Source organism: Nerophis lumbriciformis, linkage group LG14 (genome assembly GCF_033978685.3).
Source record: "Nerophis lumbriciformis linkage group LG14, RoL_Nlum_v2.1, whole genome shotgun sequence".
Taxonomy (NCBI): Eukaryota; Metazoa; Chordata; class Actinopteri; order Syngnathiformes; family Syngnathidae; genus Nerophis; species Nerophis lumbriciformis.
This window is the reverse complement of record NC_084561.2, coordinates 20,615,678-20,642,367: the sequence shown is the minus strand read 5'-3', so window position 1 is coordinate 20,642,367 and position 26,690 is coordinate 20,615,678. Positions and strand designations below refer to the sequence as shown.

Below are 26,690 nucleotides of genomic sequence, written 5' to 3'. Positions count from 1 at the left end.
ACATCCATCCGTCCATCCATTTTTTACCGCTTGTCCCATTCGGGGTCGCGTGGGGTGTTGGAGCCTATCTCAGCTTTAGATGATCAAAAACAAATGTCCACTGTAAAGGACTCTGGCTCCTTGGAAGATATGGTAAATGGTAAATGGGTTATACTTGTATAGCGCTTTTCTACCTTCAAGGTACTCAAAGCGCTTTGACACTATTTCCACATTCACCCATTCACACATACATTCACACACTGATGGCGGGAGCTGCCATGCAAGGTTAACCACGACCCATCAGGAGCAAGGGGGAAGTGTCTTGCTCAAGGACACAACGGACATGACGAGGTCGGTAGTAGGTGGGAATCGAACCAGGAACCCATAGATTGTGTCAACTAATGACGCTGGACGGTAACTGGAACATGCTAATACGCTTGCAGTAATATGCGCTAAATCTGTTAAACTTGGAATAGATCAACCAAATTATCATTACATTTTATACGAAATATGCAAAAACAAAAATGCCATCCCATCATTAATAATAGATAGTATGTGTTCCAGCTGAAATTATGTATTTTGTCCTAAATAGGGAAAAAAAAAGAATTCCAAATGAGGCTTTGGATTTATGGAGCGTTTTTGTGTTTATTTGTGTTGCATCCTCGCCTGATACAACAATAATGACCATCCCCCTTGGGAATATGGCCATTGGAACAATGGGATGATAATTGTTTCTTCAGTTTTCAACCAAAATACGGAAACAGGAGAGAGGATAATGTTTTATACAGTTAGTTTTACAGCACATTACAGTAACTACAAAGTGGGTAGTTATATGCAGATGCGCGTAGTCTGTTACTGTATGCTGATATATTATTTATCAGCAAGTTGCTATCCTTTCTACAGTCGGCAAGGAACTATGGCAAAACTGTACATACAACATGATTAGATTAAACATTCCAAAAATTGTTCCTTTTTGGATGATGTCCCTAGTTCATTCAGCATTGCCGTAAAATATCTACAAATCAGATCATTTTCAACTAGAGTCAATGTAGAACGACCGTATCCATCCATCCATTTTCTCATAACATGTTATTCAGATTTGTCGCTATTTTATTAGCTTTTCTGCTGGAGTGTCTTTTGCATTCTCCTACGTACTCGCTCGACGTCTAATAAGAGGTGTGTTTTTCTCTTTGTAAGTTGGGATTCTTTTGGTGATTATGTTCTTAAATTGCTGTCATCTTTGTTAAAATAAACATATTCTTGTTTGGGGTTTTTTATATACAAAATAGTCCTTTACTGTCATCCAATGTATTCGATATGAAAGAGTGGTGAAATGTGCATATTATAATTGAAAGTGCATCTTTTTATACTTGTTAGTATATAAAATACAGAAAAAATGAATACATACACTGGGGCTGTGACTCTTTGGGTACCCTACGATTCGATTATTAAGGGTAACAATTCGATTCAAAATCTACAGTATACTTTTTTAATTACATTGGGTGCCAGTTCTATGATTAACTACATTCCTCCATGTAATGGATAAGTTTCTATATTACTTAAAAGAAAACTGGTTTTGTTTAATACGATGTTTATCTAAGCATTTAATAAAGTCAAATACAGATAAGGCCACAAGATAAGTATCCCACACGGTAGTAAATGTGTACAGCAGATATAGGCATCTACATCAACAATATAATTTCCCTGAGTGTCTGGATGGGACAGATAAAAAAAAAAACATTTAATCGAATGAAATTCATTACAAGTAAGAATTGCGATTCATTCGAAAATCGATTTTTTTACACCCATAACATACACGGACACACGCACTCTTGTCGAGTTTTAGTGTAAGTCGGAAGCCTGCTCAGTGGCCTTGTGGTTAGAATATCCGCCTTGAGATCGGTAGGTCGTGAGTTCAAACCCCGGCCGAGTCTTACCAAAGACTATAAAAATGGGACCCATTACCTCCCTGCTTGGCACTCAGCATCAAGGGTTGGAATTTGGGGGTTAAATCACCAAAATGATTCCTGAGCGCGGCCACCGCTGCTGCTCACTGCTCCCCTCACCTCCAAGGGGGTGGAACAAGGGGATGGGTCAAATGCAGAGGCTAATTTCACCACTCCTAGTGTGTGTGTGACTATCAGTGGTACATTAACTTTAACTTTATACCTAAATTAACACCAAACTCATTGCACACAGAACACATGCAGGACATACAAAATGTGGATTTCCGGGAAATATTGGACACCAATAAGTCTGACAACATTAGGAAACATCTCAGGTAAAAAAATATTTTAAAAACGCTCCATTGAGACTAGGATTACCCAAACTATGCTGTAGGTGGGTTAGGGTGAGAAAATCTACCTGTGCTCTGCTGTAAACAGCCTGTTGTAAACGTCCCCTGAGCTTATCGTAAACAAACATGGTGTCGTTCTTGTGGAGATTATTCACTATCTCAGAAGAAGGCTGTGCGCATGCTAAATGCAGGCAAGGGAAAATAAATAATAATGCGCTTTAACACATTAAACCTGATCAGGCACCTGAAAAGCCAGTTTCACTACGGCGGTGTTTTGAAAGTGTCTGCTTAAGAAGCTGCCCCAAAGCCAGCCGCAAAGAAAGGCTGCGGTTAAACTACAGTAAAAATATTAGATGGTTAACCGTATTGGTCTTGAAAGCATGTATCGGTATCAGACAAAATCAAATCAAATCAAATCAACTTTATTAAGAATAAATGCAAAAAAAAATTACAACATACCTCTGTGGTTGGCTTGCAGATTGGATGGGATGTTGCCAGGGAAGGAGAGCCAGCCTTACTGGGATCAATATTGAGACCACTATCCTTCTTAGTTTTCGCTATTTATTTCTTAAAAGCAGATACTTTCACTTGGTCAAGGATGTTTTTTCTTTGACCAACTATGCAGCCAGTGTTGCTCTGTGTTTCTACACTTTTTTGCCTGATTTCACTTGACTTTTCAATTAAATGTTATTTTTCTTTAAAACATTGCCATCAGAAGACTATGACTCATGCTTTAGAGTAATAATGAATATAAAAAAATAAAAAAAATAAGAAAAAAACTGCTTCCTCCGTGTAATTCGACGTATTCTTCCGCTTTCTTTCTTTTTGTATAATATTAATAATTTGTGGGAGTGCGTCGTAACCACCATATGTCGTTGCGAGGAACGTCATAACTGGAGATGTCCGATAATGGCTTTTTTGCCGATATCCGATATTCCGATATTGTCCAACTCTTAATTACTGATTCCGATATCAACCGATACCGATATATACAGTCGTGGAATTAACACACTATTATGCCTAATTTTGTTGTGATGCCCTGCTGGATGCATTAAACAATGTAACTTTACCATATGGAAAAAAAGACATGCCTTAAAACAGCAGCTTGGAATTTAGGACATACTCTCCCTGAGATAATCCTAATACCCACTACAACTATGGGAAATACTATACTTTGACTTTCACAAAGTGCATTATTTTAAAATTTTTTTAAACATGCCTTAAAACAACAGCTACAAAAACAATGAAGGCACACAGCTTCAATCCAGAGTATACTAGAGCATACTTGCCAACCTTGAGACCTCCGAAACCGGGAGATGGGGGGGTTGAGGGGGGGTTTGGTGGTAGCGGGGGGTGTATATTGTAGCGTCCCGGAAGAGTTAGTGCTGCAAGGGGTTCTGGGTATTTGTTCTGTTGTGTTACGGTGCGGATGTACTCCAGAAATGTGTTTGTCATTCTTGTTTGGTGTGGGTTCACAGTGTGGCGCATATTTGTAACAGTGTTAAAGTTGTTTATACGGCCACCCTCAGTGTGACCTGTATGGCAGTTGACCAAGTATGATTTGCATTCACTTGTGTGTGTGAAAAATATATATTATGTGACTGGGCCAACACGCTGTTTGTATGGAGGAAAAGCGGACGTGACGACAGGTTGTAGAGGACGCTAAAGACAGTGCCTTTAAGGCACGGCCCCAATAATGTTGTCTGGGTGGAAATCGGGAGAATGGTTGCCCCGGGAGATTTTTGAGAGGGGCACTGAAATTCGTGAGTCTCCCGGGAAAATCGGGAGGTTGAAACCAATACAGATAATTTCCGATATTTCATTTTAAAGCATTTATCGGCCCATAATATCGGCAGGCCGATATTATTGGACATCTTGAGTCATAACACAAAGACACTCTGTAAAAAACATTATTTTTTTGGTGTCAATTCAAATATTGTAGTTTTGTTTTACCCAAGAGTCCACAAACAACATTCAACAAAGACAACTCAACAACTTGATTACATAAATTTTTGTTGCGCTCAATCCTTCAGGACATCTTTGCTGAAAGTGAATAAAAAAAAATATATATTTTCAACTACATTTCAAATTTTTACTTTAAAAAAAAAAAAAAAAAAAAAAAGATATTTGAAAGTCCAATTGTAAAATCTATGACCGGTTTCAGTGGCAATCTTGCAACAGATGGCCGGGTAGTGAGAATGTGTGTTTGTCTTGGTGGTGTGCCTACCTGTCTCCAGATACAACTCTTCTCCGGCCCCTTTGAGCGGAACACCAAAACTACCCTGCTCTCCCAAAGTGAGACAGGCAGCTCTGTGATCCTCTAAACAACCTGTGTTTGTGTGTGCGTGCATCGGTACACACATACACACACACACACAAGTGCTGCTCCTCCACAAGCCTTTCTAATGCTTAAATAAAGACTCCGTTTTGCACCAGAGACATCACCCCAGTCTATGTCTATTGGGAGATGAGTTTCTATTGAGCTTTCTCTGTTCTGCAGGCCCCATAGAAGCAGCGCCGCAGTTCAGACACCAGCTCAGCAATTCATATAGACAGAGCTGAAGATGAGCCATAAATCATAGAACAAAGTCAACCCCCACCTTCCTTTTTCCCTCATTTTCTTCTATCTGAGTGGTGTGCTTCACTTGTGACCTTCCTTTTCTTTCTCCTGCATGTTTGTGTTTTTTTTTTGTGTTTTTTTTGCAGCACTCCTACTTCATCGCCCCGGATATCAATGGACTGCCAACTATCCCAGAGAGTGTAAGTATTTGTGGAAAACCAGACATAGAGAAATAAAGTGATGCTTCTACTCTGGAAACATCTCTGCCTCTAATCGTATTTAACCAGATACACTTGTCATCCTTTGAAATTATTGCATCATGCTCTTGTTTCAGTTTTGTCTCCCGGTGCTGATAGCATTTTCATGTGCAAGTTCAGTGACTTGCACGGGTATTAGATACTACAGATTTAACACGCCTTTTTCTTTGTCGATGTTTGTTTGTAAACTAGGGTTCAAGTCAGTCCTCTGCTTACATATGTTTGATTATGTATTTGTACTCTTTAACTTTTACAATTACATAGTAGGCGTAGGGTTGTAGCCCAGGTACAGTACGTCTCTGCACAGCATACGCACTGACACTGTCTGAAGTCTTGACATTTTTTGCTGGTGTACAAGGACAGTTTGTTATGTACTTCACCTGCATATATCCCTCCCTTTCTGCCTTTTTCCAGAGAAACCTGACAGAATACTTTGTGGCTGTGGATGTCAACAACATGCTCCAGCTCTATGCCAGTATGCTGCACGAGCGGCGTGTCATCATTACCTCAAGCAAGCTGAGCACTGTGAGTCCATTGTCTGGTATCAGCTAAACAAAAATGTAGCTTTTAAAGGCATTGTGCGGCATTGTGTCTATTACTTTTTGTTACAGTTATTACAATACTGAAAATCAATTACACTTAATAAGGAGTGCAGTAACCTCACAGCAAGTCCCGGTTGGGATGCAGGTTAGAATATTACTTGCATGGCATCTCTCTGGGTAATCTTGTTCCCTCCTACACTGTTCTAAAAATCTCAAGTTAGTTGAAAGCACTGAAATGAACTGTAGGTGTTAATTAGGGCTGTCTTCAAATAGTCAAAGATTCAAAGCTTCTGATATTAAACCTCCCTAACCCCTCTGTGGGAGGAGGGTGAGTTAAAGGGGACCTACAATGCAAAACCAAATGTTCTTACTATAGATGTCCGATCATATCGGCTGATAAATGCTTTAAAATGTAATATCGGAAATTATCGATATCGGTTTCAAAAAGTAAAATGTATGACTTTTTAAAGCGCCGCTGTACGGAGTGGTACACGGACGTAGGGAGAAGTACAGAGCGCCAATAAACCTTGAAGGCACTGCCTTTGCGTGCCGGCCCAATCACATAATATATTTGGCTTTTCACACACACAATTGAATCCATGCATACTTGGTCAACAGCCATACAGGTCACACTGAGGGTGGCCGTATAAACAACTTTAACACTGTTACAAATATGCGCCACACTGTGAAGCCACACCAAACAAGAATGACAAACACATTTCGGGAGAACATCTGCACCGTAACACAACATAAACACGACAGAACAAATACCCACAACCCCTTGCAGCGGAAGGATCATTACCTTCGCAAAAAGAACACTACACCTCTAGGGCTAGGCAGCGCGTTCCGGCCCGCGCTGTGTCCAGTTCCAACCTGGCCAACAGCAGGATTTGGCCAGAAGGAGGCGCATGACGGCACGGCGAGATTCATGTCCATCCCGTCGCCCATGTGGAAAGCATGCTTCCGACACTATTAGAAAAATATTCTTGTAATTATCAATCAATCAATCAATGTTTATTTATATAGCCCTAAATCACAAGTGTCTCAAAGGGCTGCACAAGCCACAACGACATCCTCGGTACAGAGCCCACATAAGGGCAAGGAAAAACTCACCCCAGTGGGACGTCGATGTGAATGACTATGAGAAACCTTGGAGAGGACCGCATATGTGGGTAACCCCCCCCCCCCTCTAGGGGAGACCGAATGCAATGGATGTCGAGTGGGTCTGACATAATATTGTGAGAGTCCAGTCCATAGTGGATCCAACATAATAGTAAGAGTCCAGTCCATAGTGGGGCCAGCAGGAAACCATCCCGAGCGGAGACAGGTCAGCAGCGCAGAGATGTTCCCAGCCGATGCACAGGCGAGCGGTCCACCCCGGGTCCCGACTCTGGACAGCCAGCACTTCATCCATGGCCACCGGACCTGTGTGTCTCCCCCTCCACAAGGGATAGGGGAGCAGAGGAGAAAAGAAAAGAAACGGCAGATCAACTGGTCTAAAAGGGGGGTCTATTTAAAGGCTAGAGTATACAAATGAGTTTTAAGATGGGACTTAAATGCTTCTACTGAGGTAGCATCTCTAACTGTTACCCGGAGGGCATTCCATAGTACTGGAGCCCGAATAGAAAACGCTCTATAGCCCGCAGACTTTAATTGGGCTCTGGGAATCACTAATAAGCCGGAGTTCTTTGACCGCAGATTTCTTGCCGGGACATATGGTACAATACAATCGACAAGATAGGACGGAGCTAGACCGTGTAGTATTTTATACGTAAGTAGTAAAACCTTAAAGTCACATCTTAAGTGCACAGAAAGCCAGTGCAGGTGAGCCAGTATAGGCGTAATATGATCAAACTTTCTTGTTCTTGTCAAAAGTCTAGCAGCCGCATTTTGTACCAATTGTAATCTTTTAATGCTAGACATAGGGAGACCCGAAAATAATACGTTACAGTAGTCGAGACGAGACAATTATCAAATATATTTCATATAATAAGAGATGTGGGAGACCAAAACAAGCCAGCTGTTTTTGAAGATGTGACGTCACACCAGGAAGCAGCAACCAGAAGCAGCGATCACTCATTTGTGACCACTAATATTTAACGACATGATGAACGCAATTGATCTATCCTTCCAACAAACTTGGCGTGGCGCAGTTGGGAGAGTGGCTGTGCCAGCAACCTGAGGGTTCCTGGTTCAATCACCACCTTCTACCATCCTAGTCACGTCCGTTGTGTCCTTGAGCAAGACACTTCACTCTTGCTCCTCATGGGTCCTGGTTCGCGCCTTGCATGGCAGCTCCCGCCATCAGTGTGTGAATGGGTGAATGTGGAAATAGTGTCAAAGCGCTTTGAGTTCCTTAAAAAGGTTGAAAAGCGCTATACAAGTATAACCCATTTACCATTTACCATTTACAATCACATAATATATGCGGCTTTTACACACACATAAGTGAATTCAAGGCATACTTGATCAACAGCCATACAGGTCACACTGAGGGTGGCCGTATAAACAACTTTAACACTGTTACAAATATGCGCCATACTGTGAACACACACCAAACAAGAATGACAAACACATTTCGGGAGAACATCTTCACCGTAACACAACATAAACACAACTGAACAAATACCCAGAACCCCTTGCAGCACTAACTCTTCCGGGACGCTACAATATACACCCCCCGCTACCACCAAACCCCGCCCCCCCAACCCTGCCCACCTCAAACCCCTCCATCTCCCGAATTCAGAGGTCTCAAGGTTACCAAGTATGGCTCCAGCACCCCCCGCAACCCCAAGAGGGACAAGTGGTAGAAAATGCATGGATGGATGGATGGAGATTTGACTATGAAAATCCTCAAAGTATAAATGTGAGTGTATGCCTTATTTGTCAGTCCTGTGATTGACTGGTGATCAGTCCAGGGTGTAGCCTACCTCTCAGCTGGGATAGACTTCAGTTTCCCTGAACAGGACAAGGACTGTAGAATTGGGATACAGTATGTACACATGAATGGATTGATGGAACATCTCCAAGGAGTGCTATGTAACATTAATTCCCTTCTTCAGCAGTGGATTTGGCAAGCAGCCCTAGTGTCAGCATTTTTGGTTTCTGTTCCAAGGTCAAATCCAGATTTAGCTACTATTCTACTACTAAAAATACCGCAACATGTAACTGGAGAGACCCAGGTGCAATTCTCTTGACTACCATAGAGATATATGAAGGGGGAATGAGTAAGCAAACCCTCCTCACCTTTATTCATGGCTGAACAATAAAAGCAATAAAAAAGCAAGTCAGCAGGTCTACATCCTGTGGACCGTTTGCATTCAATGGGTCTACCAATCTATTATGTAGCCTTTTTTTTAGCGTTGTATGGTGATTGGTGATGAGGAAAATACATGAATTAGTGCCCAAGACAGCATGTGTAACATTTCAAATCACATTTGCTTGGGGCATTGCACATTATTCGGTCCATTTTCAGAAACACATGATGAAAATCGCAACCTTGGAGATCATCACAGGCGATGGCCATGGCTAAAGGGGTATAGAGCTGGATTGGCCGCTGAGGAGGGAGCAGAACCTTGATTTACGAACTTAATTGGTTCTTGAAAGGGGTTGGTAAATGTTTCTTGAAAGGAGTTGGTAAATAGAAAAGTTTGTATATTGAAGCAATTTTCTTCATAAGAAACAATATAAACTTAAATAATGTATTCTAGCCTGGACTAGTGTGCCATGGCACAGTGGTTGAAAAACACTGCACTACTGTGATGAGATTAAATATTATGTGTTTGTGTACAAGCATCATAATCATACCAAGAAAGAATATTCACTAACTTACAGTCTCAAAAAGTTAGCTTGATATTGAATTCACATGTTAATTTAGCCGCAGCGTCGACATGATTGAATGTGAGGCTCTTCATCAATATTCCAGCAGGATATCAAACCCCTAAAAAGTAGGTTGAGACCACTTCTCTGACATGCAACGCTGCTCGGCGCACAGAGTTGAACGCCACCCTGCAGTCGAAGAGTCATACAAGCTGTGATAGTCACCCCAAAGCTGGATTATGTTTGACTGTCTTGTAACTCCAAAATTTTATTGGACCACAAGCCTTAAATTATCCCTCATTGCATGTCTAAACTTAACTCACATAATTTAAAGCTACTTCTGTCTGTCTCTATGAGGGAGGAAATCCCTCTGAATCACAGCCTCCCCCCTGTCCTTCCTCTGTTCTTCATTCCACCCTCCGAGCCTTATCTGTATGTTTGCTGAGGCAGAGCCAAATGTTTATGACAGATGAGATGGGAGAGGGAAGTGATGTCATCCCAGTTCTATCTGTATCTCTAATATAGCAGATCCCGCCTGGGTATCAACACTGAACAGCCGGAGGGCCCCGCGCTGTTGATGGGTGCTTGAGTAGGAGCGGCACCCAAGGTCTCCCATAGGAGCCGTGGAGGCGAAGCAGTAAAAATTAGCCAGCCGTTATAGGCTTAAAACAGCAGCACCTGTCCTCACACCGCGGTTACACAACGTAGATTGTTAGACTCAAGAGTGTTTTTTCTGTCTAGCAGGAAGAGGAGGTGACTGTGATTTAATTGCGAGTTACAGTTTTCTGCAGCCTTGAGACTGTTTATATTTTTCTTACAAATCCACGCCGGTAATATTTAAAGAGTTTATACATCAGACCTTTATTTCCCAATGCCTTTCATCTTCTGCAATCCTCCATTCACTCATCTGTCTATCCATCCGTCTTCCTCTGGGAGAAGTGTTTTGGTTTGGTAGCAGTATATGTCAGGCACCGCAGTACAAAGGTATTTTCACACCTCCACTGGGATTACTTGCAGGCCCTAGCATTATTGCTGCTCTTGTGATGTGTTGTTTTTTGCCGTCGGGAAGATTGACCTCCGAGTTCAGGAGGAAAAACCTGCCACTATATGGCATACTTAACTGCAAAGAGCCTCGCTCATTATCCACTCCATTGTCTAGTGATCAAATACCTGAACGGGTGAAAAATATATAATTGATGTCAGTTTGTCATAATGTTTTGATAAAGTGACGGTTGGCAGTCACCGGATGGACAGATAATAATACTGCTGTAGTACTGCAGATAGAGAATGCATTGTTGTGTCAATGAGGAGAAGTTACTACAAAATATATATATTTTTCTCCTCATTATTTTTCCAGTTGTTGTTTTTTTTCTGCGCCAAATAGCAGCTGCATTCATCATTATTTCAAAATCAATCAGAGAACAAACTGTGACATTTGTTTGTTATCGGTGCACTTTTTTTTTTTTCATTCTACTCAAAACACATTTGTGAAAAGTTTTGACTCTTTTTGCAGAAAGATGTCCAGCGCAGCAATTATCCCTGCCTTTGGCTCTAAGACAGTGTTTGTCAACCACAGGGACAGGGCCCATTATTGGGCCGCAATCGCCTCCTAGAGGGCTACCAAAAAATATCTGTTCCTCGGTGTGGTCGGTATGGGCTGCAGGTATACTTGCCAACCTTGAGACCTCCGATTTCGAGAGGTGGGGGGGGGGCGTGGTTGAGGCGGAGGCGTGGTTGGGGGCGTGGTTAAGAGGGGAGAAGTATATTTACAGCTAGAATTCACCAAGTCAAGTATTTCATATATATATATATATATATATATATATATATATATATATATTTATATATATATATATATATATATATATTTATAAGAAATACTTGACTTTCAGTGAATTCTAGCTATATATATATATATTTTTATTTTTATTTTTATTTTATTTTTTATTTTTTTATTATAAATATATATATATATATATATATATATATATACTGTATATATATATATATATATATATATATATATATATATATAAATAAGAGAAATAATTGAATTTCAGTGTTCATTTATTTACACATATACACACACATAACACTCATCTACTCATTGTTGAGTTAAGGGTTGAATTGTCCATCCTTGTTTTATTCTCTGTCACTATTTTTCTAACCATGCTGAACACCCTCTCTGATGATGCATTCTGCTTCGTCTCCTTGTTGTGTGCGCAGTTGTGCACTGCACTCTCTAAAAGCCCTAGGTGTTATTGTCACATATTCATGTACAGTAGATAGCAGTATTGTCCTGTTTAAGAGTGTCACAACATTGCCGTTTACAGCAGATGAACTGCTTTACTGCAGAGGAAAATGTAACTGCTGTTGTGTGTTGTTATCGCGCTGGGAGGACGTTAATGAAACTGCCTAACAATAAACCCACATAAGAAACCAAGAACTCGCCCTGGATCATTCTACAGTTATAACGTGATTGGGCAGGCACGTTGTTTGTATTGTGGGAAAGCGGACGTGAAAACAGGCTGTCGACACGTCACTCAGGTCCGCCTGAATTTCGGGAGATTTTCGGGAGAAAATTTGTCCCGGGAGGTTTTCGGGAGAGGCGCTGAATTTCGGGAGTCTCCCGGAAAATCCGGGAGGGTTGGCAAGTATGGCTGCAGGGGTACTCGGTTTTAATACACTTTTCCACCACTTGTGGCAGTAATGGCAATATCAAACAAACAGAAAAACTCTGGAACGAAAGTTAAAGAGAAGTTTCGAAAGCACAAAAAATATAACTGGAGTGGTGAAGCTGTATTTTCATTTGCACTTTGATTTTATTGACAGTTTAGAAACATATTCATTAATAATTTTGGCTATTTTCAGCACAACATGATTGTATGTACGGACCGTTGCGGTGCCATTCCCGGGCCGGGCCGCCAGTTAAACAGTCCTGCTTTAGGGAGTTCAAATGTATCCCGATTTGTCTCCCAGTTCCTGCCGCTGAAAAACATCCCCACAGCATGATGCTGCCTCCACCATGCTTTATTGTAGGGATGGTATTCTCCTCTCTCCACAAAAGAATGCTGTCTCTCTGACAGAATGACCATTGGGTTCTTGGTCCCCTCCCTGACTAGATAGACTAAGGCCCCGTTTACACTAAGATTATCCAGGGTAAATCACACCTAACCTTATCCGTGTCCACACACAACAATGCCACCGTTTAAGACCCCGCCCCCCTCCGTCCGCCGGCGCAACGCGACCTAGTACGCATGTGCGGAAAATGCGCACATCATAGTCATCTCCATTGTTGCTTTGTGTGCAAAGTCTTAAACCTAACTTATCTGACCAATATCCAGTGTTGTGGTATTTCAATCAACTGGAATCCAGTGTGCTGTGGGGCCCTATTGTAGTGAATCACACCTGAGCCATCATAAATTAATCAAAGCTTTATTAGACACGTAAACAATGTAGTAAAGAACATTTTACATCAATCAAACCAGGGATCTAGATATGTGGACAGGACACTCCTCACTCTTTTGCCTTCACCTTCATTGTCCGTTCGTTTTTTTTTAGTTCGTTGAGATGGTGAGTGTTTGGAGGTATCTCTCCTCCAGGTTCTTTGGACCACCAAGTACAGACATCACCACTCATTTTCAGGGTTTTTAGACACTGTTTTATTTAATAATAAAATCTCTGTTGTGCTTTTCAGCAATTGTCCTTAGTATGTGTCAATCTCGCTCTCGCTCTCTCTCGTGCTCCAACTCTCCTCTCCTTCCCGGCTGCTGCCTTTTAACAGAGCGACGTGATTAGATAAGCAGGCCCAGGTGGGCCATCTACGCACCTGTCACTGATCTCGAAGCCGGTCCTGGCACACCCCGCTTCGCTGCAGGTCCGCAGGCCACGACCCCCTCCACAGTGAGTTTGTTGAGTCTGCGACATACATGACGCACAATAACTGATACAGTCTGTTTTGCCAGTCCAAAAGCATTTGGCATTTTCCGTAGTTAGTCTTCCCTCGTCGGCCAGGTAATACAAAGCACACGCTACCTTTTTTATCACATCCACGGGAGCTCACATTCTCGTTGACTCTCGTTCGACAATTGGACAAAGTTTTTCGCTAAGTAAATTCACAGCTGAACTGGACATTGGAAAGTTCTCTTTCCGTCTAAGAAGTGTTGTATCCCAAATAGCTGCAATCGCTTTCTCTTAAGAAATTCATGTGTGATTTCCACAAGTGTCTGTACATGTAGAAGAATGAGAAACACGGGCATGTCTGGATGGCTCGCCTTCATATTTCCAGTGTTTACCTCTGAGTTACGAAACCGCTTTATTATGAAGCTGCCAGTGGCGCGTTCTTTCTGACGTCACTTCCTGAGAGGGCGCGGTCTTTCTGGCGTCACTCCCTCTCCGAACTCACTTTGTAAACGATCAATGAGTCCATACAAAGCTAAGAGCCGGAGATTTAAGAAATACACGGCTGACTTACCCATGTCAAAATTTGTTTGAGGAGGGGGACCTTAAACGCTGGTTTAGTGTGGCTGAAACGGGGCTTAGGCTAAATAATTATTAAATAATTATTCGTTTAAGGCAGGGGTGTCAAACTCAAATACAGAGTGGGCCAAAATTTAAAACAGAACAAAGCCGCGGGCCAATGTTGAACAAATTAACCTTTTAATAGGGACCCAAACAAGTTTTGCATTGACTATTGAACAAGCAAGGCTTGTATAACTTTATAGTGACATGCAAAATCGAGTTTCAAATAATAATAATATAAATAAAAAAATATCAATGGCATATCAATTACAATTTAAATAAAAATGTAATGCCTCTTTTCTATTTGCAGCCTTCTGAGGTAAATATCAACATTAACTTTTTCCACAGGCTAATAAATTAGAAAATAAAACAACAATGAATAAACCAACCATTCAGGACTTTAAACTGCTCAGTTTGCAACACATTGATCTAATCTGATGTGCCCAAGCCAGATACCTGCCATCTTTACTTGGATGCTAGTTCATTAATGTCGGGGCTCAGGCTTTGAGCTGAGGCATCCCTCATTATCACCCCCCTCCGTGCGTCGGTTGAGGTGTGCGGGGTTGGGAAGGGCGTGTTTGGTGGTAGCGGGGGTGTATATTGCAGCCCGGAAGAGTTAGGGCTGCATGGGATTCTGGGTATTTGTTTTGTTGTGTTTATGTTGTGTTAAGGTGCGGATGTTCTCCCGAAATGTGTTTGTCATTCTTGTTTGGTGTGGATTCACAGTGTGGCGTATATTTCTAACAGTGTTAAAGTTATTTATACGGGCACCGTCAGTGTAACCTGTATCGCTGTTGGCCAAGTATGCATTCACGTGTGTGTGTGTGTGTGCGTGGTGAAGCCGCACATATTATGTGACTGGGCCAGCAGATGCTGGACTGGGTGAAAAGCGGACGTGACAATTTTTGGGAGGGGCACTGAAAATTGAGAGTCTCCCGGGAGGGTTGGCAAGTATGAGAATTAGCGGTGAATGCGGTGTTACCGCGGCACCGCCGCTGAATATAATCGGCGGGCCAGCTCTAGTGTTAATTTGATACGCCTCAAGGGCCAAGTGAAATTACACGGCGGGACAATTTTGGCCCGCGGGCCAGAGTTTGACACCCATGGTTTAAGGGGTTAAACGACTTAGTGTAGACATGGCCTAAGAAGAATGCAGCAATGTACAGAGACATCCTGAAAAAAAACTAACGCTTCCCATCCAACCTGATGGAGCTTGAGAGGTTCTCCAAAGAGGAACAGGCGAAACTGCCAACAGATAGCAGTGCCAAGCTTGTGGCATCGTATTCAAAAAGACTTGAGGCAATAACTGCTGCCAAAGGTTCATCAACAAAGTATTGAGCAACGGCTGTGAATACTTATGAGATATCTTTTTTTTTTTTTTTTTTCAAATTAGCAAAATAAAAATAAAAAACTTTTCATATTATCTATATGGGGTATTGTCTGTAGAATTTTGAGGACAAAAATACATTTATTCCATTTTGGAATAAAGCCGTAATATAACAAAATGTGGAAAAAGTGAAGTGCTGTGAATATTTTCCGGATGCACTGTATGTCAGTCCAGTTTGGCCAGCACAGCAGGGAGAAGGCGGACACACACACACACACACACACACACACACACACACACACACACACACACACACTTGCACAAATGCACTGCATTTATTCTTTCTGCTTCGGGGGCTGCCTGTGTCTCCAGTGAAGCCAGCGTGTCAGTCTGTCGGTACATGACCGCTGCGGCTTGGAAGCAAAGAAATAAATCATCATCGTACAACAACGCATCAGCTGACTTTTTGCTGTTTTCGTGACCAGAGGTGAGCGGTACCGCTTCTCTAAAATGCTGGTCGGCAGTGGCGCAAGGGGCGGGAGCCACCCGAGCGTGCAGCCTTGTCATAGTGCCGTATAATGGGCCTGCATCAACCCTTCCTCTAACTAGTCAGCTGGGAGGACCCCCCCAACGACCCATCACCACCGCTGCCCCGCCACCTTCCACGTCTTTCATCTGCCAAGGCCCCCCAGATCGCAGGCCCATTCTCTGCCCTGCCTATCGCCCAAACTCACAGAGCCTGGCCCCAGCATGGTCTGACAGCAGCCCTCTCATCAGCCTGTCAGGCCTATGCTAACAAGGCGCTATCCATCCAGCATGCCCTAGAGTGCCAGCTGTCTCTCTGTTTCCTGCCTTTTCCTCTGTTGTTCCTTCCCTCTCGTTGCCCGACTTTGCTGTGTCCCCCCACTTTCTCGCTATCTTAGTCCTCTCTGACATATAATTTTCTACCCATCTGTCTCTTGTTCTCTCCAACTACACCTCTCTCACACTTTCACTCAATATATTTATCTCAGCCTCCAGCCATGTGTCATGAGTTGCCATGCGGCTTCTGCCACAAATGTGCACATTTGCATCTACTAGTGGTTGTTGGTGTCTCTTTTGCATACATCTGTTTGTGTGTGCAGGTGTTTGTAATTCATGCCTAATGTCGTTCTGTGGCAGCGCCTTAGTCGCTGTGCATGTGTAGGAGGCTTGGCGTTAGCTGTTGCCCACGGCGACACTCGGTGTGCCCTCGCTCTCTCTTCCTGTGCCACCTACATGTTGTGAGGCACACAAGTGGCGCGCCGGGCCTGACATCGGTGTGTGTCTGCACGGGCGAAAGCAGACTGGCTAATTGGAATGTTACATTACAATTACATTTAGTCAAAGGAGGCAGACAGAAAGACTGTTTGTATGGAAATGACAGATAATTATGTTTTAAAAAGTTAAAGTTAAAGTACCAATGATTGTCACACACACACTAGGTGTGGCGAGATTATTCTCTGCATTTGACCCATCACCCTTGATCACCCCCTGGGAGGTGAGGGGAGCAGTGGGCAGCAGCGGTGGCCGCGCCCGGGAATCATTTTGGTGACATTAGTTATGTATTATGAGATGATAGGGACAATAATGCGCATGTCCTCTATGATTTTATGTTGACAGCAGTAGGAGCTATTCATCCTAATCTGCCCTTATTTAAAATAAGAATGTTTCATTGATTGCCTTGGTTTATTTCATCTGCTTCATCTTTCAATTTCAGTTTTCATTAGGGATGTCCGATAAATGCTTTTAAATGTATTATCGGAAATTATCGGTATCAGTTTCAAAATGATCGGTATCGGTTTCAAAAAGTAAAATATATGACTTTTTAAAACGCCGCTGTATACACGGACGTAGGGAGAGGTACAGAGCGCCAATAAACCGTAAAGGCACTTCTTTTGCGCGCTGGCCCAGTCACATAATATCTATGGCTATTCACACACACAAGTGAATGCAAAGCATAATTGGTCAACAGCCATACAGGTCACACTGAAGGTGGCCGTATAAACAACTTTAACACTGTTACAAATATGCACCACACTGTGAACCCACACCAAACAAGAATGACAAACACATTTCGGGAGAGCATCCGCACCGTAACACAACTTAAACACAACAGAACAAATACCCAGAACCCCTTGCAGCACTAACTCTTCCGGGACACTACAATATGCACCCCCCGCTAACCCCCCCAAAACCCCACCCACCTCAACCCCGCCCACCTCAACCTCCTCATGCTCTCTCAGGGAGAGCATGTCCCAGATTCCAAGATGCTGTTTTCAGGTATGTTAAAAAAAATAATGCACTTTGTGACTTCAATAATAAATATGGCAGTGCCATGTTGGCATTTTTTTCCATAACTTGAGTTGATTTATTTTGGGAAACCTTGTTACATTGTTTAATGCATCCAGCGGGGCATCACAACAAAATTAGGTATAATAATGTGTTAATTCCACGACTGTATATATCGGAATTGGTAATTAAGAGTTGGACAATATCGGAATATCGGCAAAAATGCCATTATCGGACATCTCTAGTTTTCATTCATGGTACAGGGGGTCCTCGGGTTATGAACAAGTTACGTTCCTACATCTGTGATGTAAGTTGACTTTATTTGGAGCTTATTCTGTGCAACCTTGATTAACAAACCCTCCTTTTTTGGATTTACGAAAAACCTAATTTGGTGTACGAAACTTGTCTCTGTGTAGCCATTTTGAGCCCGGAAGCACATCCATTACGGCACTGCTGTCGTTAGCTGTCATTCGCGACTGATACTTTGTGTGCGTTTTAGAGTTTTTTAGCCGTTTTACAGCATCTTTCCTGTATTGCTAGCTCAATATGAGTCAAAAGAAAGTAATGGACAAGCGATGTGTGGTTTGTGTGGTAGTTGCTGGATAGAAGTGCTTCAGCTGAATGGACTGCATACTATTTAGTTGTTATATCTGGCTTTCTTATACTTATCTTAGTCCCGTTTGTTATTATTAACACTGCAGTTTGTGACCTTGTAGTGTTGCCGTAGCCAACGAGTAATCTTTGCCATGAAGGTGCATGTGCTGTTCTTGTATTTTGTAAAGCCCTACAAAGTGATAATATAGTAAATATTGCACTTATTAAACATCAGCTGTTTGATTGCAACCTGCGTCTTAGATGAAGTGTCAATTGCTAAATTTGAAAGTGTTGAAATCGACATGTAAAATTGCTAATGCTAATTAAGAGAATGGATTTGGCATCGCCACTGTAAACTAGAATCGGTCTAGCGCATTTCTTTTAATGCATTTCTTTTATTATTATTGTTTTATTTTATTTGTTTTAGTTATTTTGTATCTCGTACAAGTTGTATTAACATCCTTGATTTTCTGTATGTTCAGTTTTAGTGATGTCTGTCTGCTAAGCTAGCAAGAAGAGACCTTAGCAGACGTAGATACTGTTTGTATCGGAGTTCTTATATTGGAGATTTTAGATGCAGGTCGCTATAATCGATATTAGTCTGACACACCTAATTTTATTGTTAGCATTTATTTAAATACAAGAATGTTGGCTCTATGATTGTTTAACTGATTGGATTGGATTAGTAACCAATCCTCCCATTAAAGCCAATGTTTAATGAGACAATGAGTTTAAAAAAAACAACCTTTTTTACATTAATAATTCCTATGCTGAACTGAGTTGATCGCTGTGGCAGACTGAATCTTTTTCCTCATTTAAAAGAAACTTTGTAGTTAGCATCACCATGGTAACCTTTAACTAAAGCTGAACCCTCCCTAGCTTCTGTGATGTCTGTTGTATTTACCAATCACACTGACATTTCAGTCAATTCAACTCCTATTTGAACTCATGATTAATTAAAGGCCTTGTTCTATCATGTATTCCTCTGAGTTATGAGCCTGCGTGTTCACCTGGTCGTTAAAACCAATCTAACCCGTGGGTGAAATACAGTAGTTGATGCTGAAATGGTTCATGACATGTTACAGGTTTCCTCCACAATACAGGGAGAGGTTTAGAAGAGTTGTATAGCGGGCCCAAAGGTTTTAAAGGGGAACATTATCACCAGACCTATGTAAGCGTCAATATATACCTTGATGTTGCAGAAAAAAGACCATATATTTTTTTAACCGATTTCCGAACTCTAAATGGTTGAATTTTGGCGAATTAAACGCCTTTCTATTATTCGCTCTCGGAGCGATGACGTCTAAACGTGACGTCACATCGGGAAGCAATCCGCCATTTTCTCAAACACATTACAAACACCGAATCAAATCAGCTCTGTTATTTTCCGTTTTTTCGACTGTTTTCCGTACCTTGAAGACATCATGCCTCGTCGGTGTGTTGTCGGAGGGTGTAACAACACAAACAGGGACGGATTCAAGTTGCACCAGTGGCCCAAAGATGCGAAAGTGGCAAGAAATTGGACGAATGTTGTTCAAAATACGAGGGTGTGGGGAAAGCCGACGAAAATGGTCAGTCGTTTGTTCCGCACACTTTACCGACGAAAGCTATGCTACGACAGAGATGGCAAGAATGTGTATCCTGCGACACTCAAAGCAGATGCATTTCCAACGATAAAGTCAAAGAAATCTGCCACCAGACCCCCATTGAATCTGCCAGAGTGTGTGAGCTATTCAGGGACATAGGACCTCGGTAGCACGGCAAGCAATGGCGGCAGTTTGTTCCCGCAGACGAGCGAGCTAAACCCCCTGGATGTCTTGGCTCACACCGCTTCTACCGTCCCTTAAGCCACCGAAGATGATCAAGAGAAGAATATCGACCCTAGCTTCCCTGGCCTGCTGACATCAACTCCAAAACTGGACAGATGAGCTTTCAGGAAAAGAGAGCGGATGAGGGTATGTCTACAGAATATATTAATTGATGAAAACTTTATTCATTACTCGCGGTTTTACGTAAATTATTATACATAAACTGTGTTTACCAATAATTTAGCTTGAAAACATTACAACACTTAAAAACAAACATATCAATCGTTGGTTAGAAGGCGATCGCCGAATTCGTCCTCGCTTTCTCCCGTGTCGCTGGCTGTCGTGTCGTTTTCGTCGGTTTCGCTTGCATACGGTTCAAACCGATATGGCTCAATAGCTTCAGTTTCTTCTTCAATTTCGCTTAAGCCGTTGAAATCCGAGTCTGAATCCGAGCTAATGTCGCTATACCTTGCTGTCCATCCGCCATGTTTGTTTGTATTGGCATCACTGTGTGACGTCACAGGAAAATGGACGGGTGTATATAACGATGGTTAAAATAAGGCACTTTGAAGCTTTTTTTAGGGATATTGCATGATGGGTAAAATTTTGAAAAAAACTTTGAAAAATAAAATAAGCCACTGGGAACTGATTTTTAATGGTTTTAACCCTTCTGAAATTGTGATAATGTTCTCATTTAAAGGAATCTTTAGAAAGATGGTCTACCAGTAAATTTGTGTAGTAAGTAATATCATCAGTAATTATAGTCAGGTTTTGTTATGAAAGGAAAGCACCAGGTGCGAACAATGTACACGCCACCTAAAATAACTAATGTTTACGAACATATTTGTTCCTCCATACAATGTAATGAAAACATCCATCCGTCCATTTTTTTTTATATTTAGAGTTTCTTACACCCTGGACTGGTTGCTAGCCAATCGCAAGGCACATACACACAAACAGTCACACCCACATTCACACTTACAGGTAATTTAGATGAACTTACATGTTGTAAACACATTGGCTGATCCTTGCATTGACATTTTAGCCTTGCGAGCAAACATAGAACACCGGTGCCAAACTTGTGAATCAATTAATTGTATTTGATAAAAAAAAATAGTAAACTGACTATATTTGACCTGAACTGATTTTCAAGTGATTTATATAACCGAAGCGTTCCTCAATGCACCCCTTTAAGTCCTCTTCGTTTTGGCAGTTACAGCAACTAAGGTGTTGCTGTAGCTTATTTATTTCAGTCAGTAGTCATTTGTTCAGCTTCTTTAGTTATACTAGTGGTGTTCCTCAAGGTTCCATTTTAGGTCCTCTTTTTTCATTATTATTATTATTATTATTATTATTATAACGTGGTTTCATAGTAAAAGAGTGCGGGTACTACACTGGCCTGCCTGTAGTCCAGACCTGTCTCCCATTGAAAATGTGTGGCGCATTATGAAGCCTAAAATACCACAACGGAGACCCCCGGACTGTTGAACAACTTAAGCTGTACATCAAGCAAGAATGGGAAAGAATTCCACCTGAGAAGCTTAAAAAATGTGTCTCCTCAGTTCCCAAACGTTTACTGAGTGTTGTTAAAAGGAAAGGCCATGTAACACAGTGGTGAACATGCCCTTTCCCAACTACTTTGGCACGAGTTGCAGCCATGAAATTCTAAGTTAATTATTCTTTGCAAAAAAAACCCTAAAGTTTATGAGTTTGAACATCAAATATCTTGTCTTTGTAGTGCATTCAATTGAATATGGGTTGAAATGATTTGCAAATCATTGTATTCCGTTTATATTTACATCTAACACAATTTCCCAACTCATATGGAAACGGGGTTTGTAATATTTATAGTGAAACATATATAAAGTTTTTGACAACACCTTTACTGACTGTTTTTTAAATCATAGTCTGTAGTAGGGTTGGACGGTATACCGGTATTAATATAGTACCGGGATACTAATGAATCATTTTCGATACTATACCGTCTCTGAAACGCACCGGTCCCGCACCCGCGTCGAAGTCATGTCGTGTCATTGCTGGTTTACGACCAGAGGAGCATGTTCAGATGTGCACAATCACGGAGTACTTACAAGCAGACACAGTGTGTGGACAGAAAAGGGGGAACGGTCGCATTTTGGCTTAAAAACTAAAGATAAAGGTTAAGTTATAACACTGAAATGCCCTCAGGAAGAGGTGCTTTAAGACATGGCTAGCTAGCTAGCAGCTAAAGTCCATCTGTCGTCGGCAGTGTTTTAGCTACTTCTAAATCACTAATCCTCGCCTCCATGATGACAAATAAAGTAAGTTTCTTACAAGTATCATCCCTGCAGGACGAGGAAAAGCTAAACATGCTTCACTACACACCGTAGCTCACCGGCATCAAAATGTAAACAAACACCATTGGTGGATCTACACCTAACATCCACTGTAATGATATCAAGTACTGGCACGTATATAGTCGATACTACTATGATTAGTACGATATATTTTGGCATCACAACATCTTCTTTCGTTTTTTTTTTTTAATGTATATTATGTTTATAAACTCAGTAAATATGTCCCTGGACTTTGAATATGACCAATGTATGATCCTGTAACTACTTGTATCGAATTGATACACAAATTTGTGGTATCATCCAAAACTAATGTAAAGTATCAAACAACAAAAGAATAAGTGATTATTAAATGTTAACAGAAGTGTAGATAGAACATGTTAAAAGAGAAAGTAAGCAGATATTAACAGTAAATGAACAAGTAGATTAATAACTAATTTTCTACCACTTGTCCTTAATAATGTTGACAAAATAATAGAATGATAAATGACACAATATGTTACTGCATATGTCAGCAGACTTAATTAGGAGTCTTTGTTTGTTTACTTACTAATAAAAGACAAGTTGTCTTGTATGTTCACTATTTTATTTAAGGATTTAACTGCAATAAGAAACATATGTTTAATGTACCCTAAGATTTTTTATTAAAATAAAGCCAAAAATGGTCCCCTTTATTTAGAAAAGTACCGAAAAGTATCAGAATTATTTTTGTACCGGTACCAAAATATTGGTATCATTACAACACTAGTCTGTAGATATTCTTCTCATTCCTCCAAGTCATTGTATTCTCAGTGCATTCAATCGATCACAACTGGACAGTTTGTCTTAGAAGACATTTGGCCTGTCATCCGAACAGGCTTCATCAGTTCATGCTCACAGACTTGGAATGGTCAGATCTAGTCTAACCAATTTAATCCATAGCTTTGTGACAAGGTGGAATTGGTTTAAATCGTTTAATAGTACACAGTTTTAGCAAAGAAATGGAGCTCAGTTAGTTGTATTTTACTGTTTCATATGTACTTTGTTGTCGTACTTTCACTCATCTGTCGCTTTTCCGTCTGCAGTCCAGATGAATGGGTCTGCAAAAACCAGTGTTCCCTCTGTCTTGGCTACAGTGCACTAAAAAGCTCTCAGGGCAAAACCAAAGACCTTGACTGCTTTTTTGAAGCAGGCTGTCGCTGTATAATCGCTTAGCTTCTCTCACTCACTCACTCACGCACACACACACACACACATACACACACACACACACACAGTGTGAGAGGGAGGCAGCCCCTCATTACCGGGCTGAGCCCTGGTCCCTGAGGACTGGACCCAGCACCTAATCCTGTATTTGTTCTTGGGGACTGTATCTGTGATTCTTCATTGAATGGAATATTAAGCACCTAGGTCTTTTGTGGAGCGTGTAAGCCATTTGGCTCCACTCATCTATTATTTATCAGCCTGGCAAATATTTTATCAGCCTTAGCCTCTTATTGTCTACTGTCACGTGAAGCTCCCCGACCCCCCCGCCCCCAAAACTCTCATTGTATGAAGAGCGTTACAAGTCCTCATTTTTCAAGTTTATTGACCAATTTATGCCGACAACCGAAAACAAGTACTCCTTTTTAATAAGTTACAATTACAGAGCCAAACATGCATTTTATTCCCCTGGTGTTCCTGCAGAGGGGCTGTAACTCATCTCGGACATACATCCACCTCCACTCTATCTCTTTGGAGATAGCGAATTAAAAAAATATATAAATCATTATCTGTGTTTCGGGAACATTCTCCTCCGTTCTCAGGTAACTCCCTCCAAGCAGCCAGTGGGTGTGAGGAAGAAGAAGAGTGAGAGACTCCTCTTTTCCCTTTCAACCTGCGAGTAAATCACGCCGGTTGGGGGGCTCACCTTGAGGCCTGGTGGAGATAATTGGAGTTGGTTAGCGAGGTGTTCTGTGCCATTACCTCCTGGTACCAGTGAATGGCTGGGGCTTGTCTTGCACTCCCAGAGGAGGAATACACTCGCCTGTTGGATCTCCACTTAGTGTGTGTGTGTGTGTGTGTGTGTGTGTGTGTGTGTGTGTTTATATATACCCGCAGTCTGACTGCTGACCTCTCTTCATCTCAAATTAATAGCCCTTTATCATCACTTTGGAGGGAAAAAAAACAAAACAACAACAATGTGATGATTTTGATAGCTACTCCTCCACCCAGCGCCTCACTTTCCCACATTAATATTCATGCCATTGATTTACACGCAGAATTAACAAAAGAAGCCAAACTGTTTGCGAGGGAATTCATCCTGACAGGAGCGGGGCATTGTTGTGTTGCATCTGAAGAGGAAATATGCATATTCAGATACACAGAGCAAGACACCAATTAAATGTTGATTAAGTCTTAACTATTGTGGGACTGGATGGATGAGAGAGAGTATGGAGATGACGAATAAAATGTTTGGTTTTTTTTTTCCCAGTCGATGGGAAAAAATGAGCGCAGTTAAAATAAACATGCAAGGATGGGGGCACATTAACACACGCACACACACACATTGGTTCTTAGATATACTGGTTTGATGTGAGGTTGCAATGCAAGGAGTGTATGGGGAGGGGGGGCGGGGGGGGGGCACACTTTATCTGGCAGCGGTGGTTTTGGCTTTTGGCCGGTCAATTGTGACACTGTGTGTCAGTGAGCAGAGGGTCTCTTGGTGTGTGTGTGTGTGTGTGTGTGTGTGTGTGTGTGTGTGTGTGTGTGAGAGAGACGGTGTGTGTCCGCTTCACACATTGACTGTGAAGCTGTAGCAGTATAACAGCGGCTGCTGCTCCGGGGTCCCGGCGGTATTGGCCCAGCCCGCAGTCTCTCTTGGCTAACTCATGTTTCATTCTTTGGCAATTTGCCCTAATGAAGTCCCGCAGGAGCCCCTCAGACCTCTGTTCTCTTTCCATATTTAATCATGTTATTTTAATCTGGGGGATGAGCTAACGCCTCGTTCCCCTGCCGTGTGTGTGTGTGTGTGTGTGCGGGTGCGTGTTGCAGGTCATTACTTGAGCTTGGTTTCTATGAGACGCTGTGTCAAGAAGGGGGGTGGGGGGTCCTGGCTCTAAGACAATGGGAGACAATGATTTTTTTGAAAAGCGCCTTTGAAAAGCAATGTCATCTTCATTTGATTGCACCTCATTATTTGTTAAAAAAAAAAAAGGGGGGGGGGGGGGGGTAAGGTTAATTATTCAACTATTTTCCCTTTTTTATTACGCTGGCCATAGATGCTTTGCTTATTTTTATTTTTATGACTAATGGCAGAAGTGTTCTTGGCTGTTACTGTTAATATTAAGTACCGTATTTTTCGGACTATAAGTCGCAGTTTTTTTCATAGTTTGGCCGGGCTCCAGTGCGACTTATATATGCTTTTTTCCTTCTTTATTATGCATTTTCGGCGGGTGCGACTTATACTCCATGCTTAAATATATCAGTGCCCTATGGAGAAGTATTAGGGCCGCATTGCAAATAAAGAAATTGTAAGGAATTAAATTCATAGAATTAGGATTAAAAAATCCTAATTACAAGAATAAATGTGAAATGTAATGAGAATAAATTAGTAATTGTAAGAATAATGGCAAAATAGTGTAAGAATTAAGTAATTGGACTTGTGTTTACAATTGTGTGTGAATTTTTACACTGACTTGATAAAATTGATAAGATTATTGAATAAGATTATTTTAGTAATATATCGATTAGTTTGGTTGGTTAATCGAGTCATCCAATAAAACACATTTTATGCGCATTTCAGGGAAAATACCGTATTTTTCGGACTATAAGTTGCAGTTTTTTTCATAGTTTGGCCGGGGGTGCGACTTATACTCAGGAGCGACTTATGTGTGAAATTATTAACACATTACCGTAAAATATCAAATAATATTATTTAGCTCATTCACGTAAGAGACTAGACGTATAAGATTTCATGGGATTTAGCGATTAGGAGTGACAGATTGTTTGGTAAACGTATAGCATGTTCTATATGTTATAGTTATTTGAATGACTCTTACCATAATATGTTACGTTAACATACCAGGCACGTTCTCAGTTGGTTATTTATGCCTCATATAACGTACACTTATTCAGCCTGTTGTTCACTATTCTTTATTTATTTTAAATTGCCTTTCAAATGTCTATTCTTGGTGTTGGGTTTTATCAAATACATTTCCCCAAAAAATGCGACTTATATATGTTTTTTCCCTTCTTTATTATGCATTTTCGGCCGGAGCGACTTATACTCCAGAGCAACTTATACTCCGAAAAATACGGTAGATGTTTCTGTTTGCCATAACTTTCATTGTTTTCTTTAATAAATGCACAACATCAACTTTGCAC

At 41.4% G+C, this 26,690-nt stretch overlaps 1 protein-coding gene across 2 annotated transcripts in view; it reads left to right on the top strand.

Annotated features, from left to right (window-relative positions):
* Positions 1 to 26,690, top strand: part of dennd1b (DENN/MADD domain containing 1B) — a 362,658-nt gene that overhangs the window by 207,318 nt on the left and 128,650 nt on the right. For both annotated transcript variants that reach the window (XM_072914655.1, XM_072914654.1), the window contains 2 exons: positions 4,982 to 5,035; positions 5,507 to 5,617. In XM_072914655.1, coding sequence (XP_072770756.1) covers positions 4,982 to 5,035; positions 5,507 to 5,617 — 165 coding nt within the window. The remainder of the gene's footprint in view (positions 1 to 4,981; positions 5,036 to 5,506; positions 5,618 to 26,690) is intronic.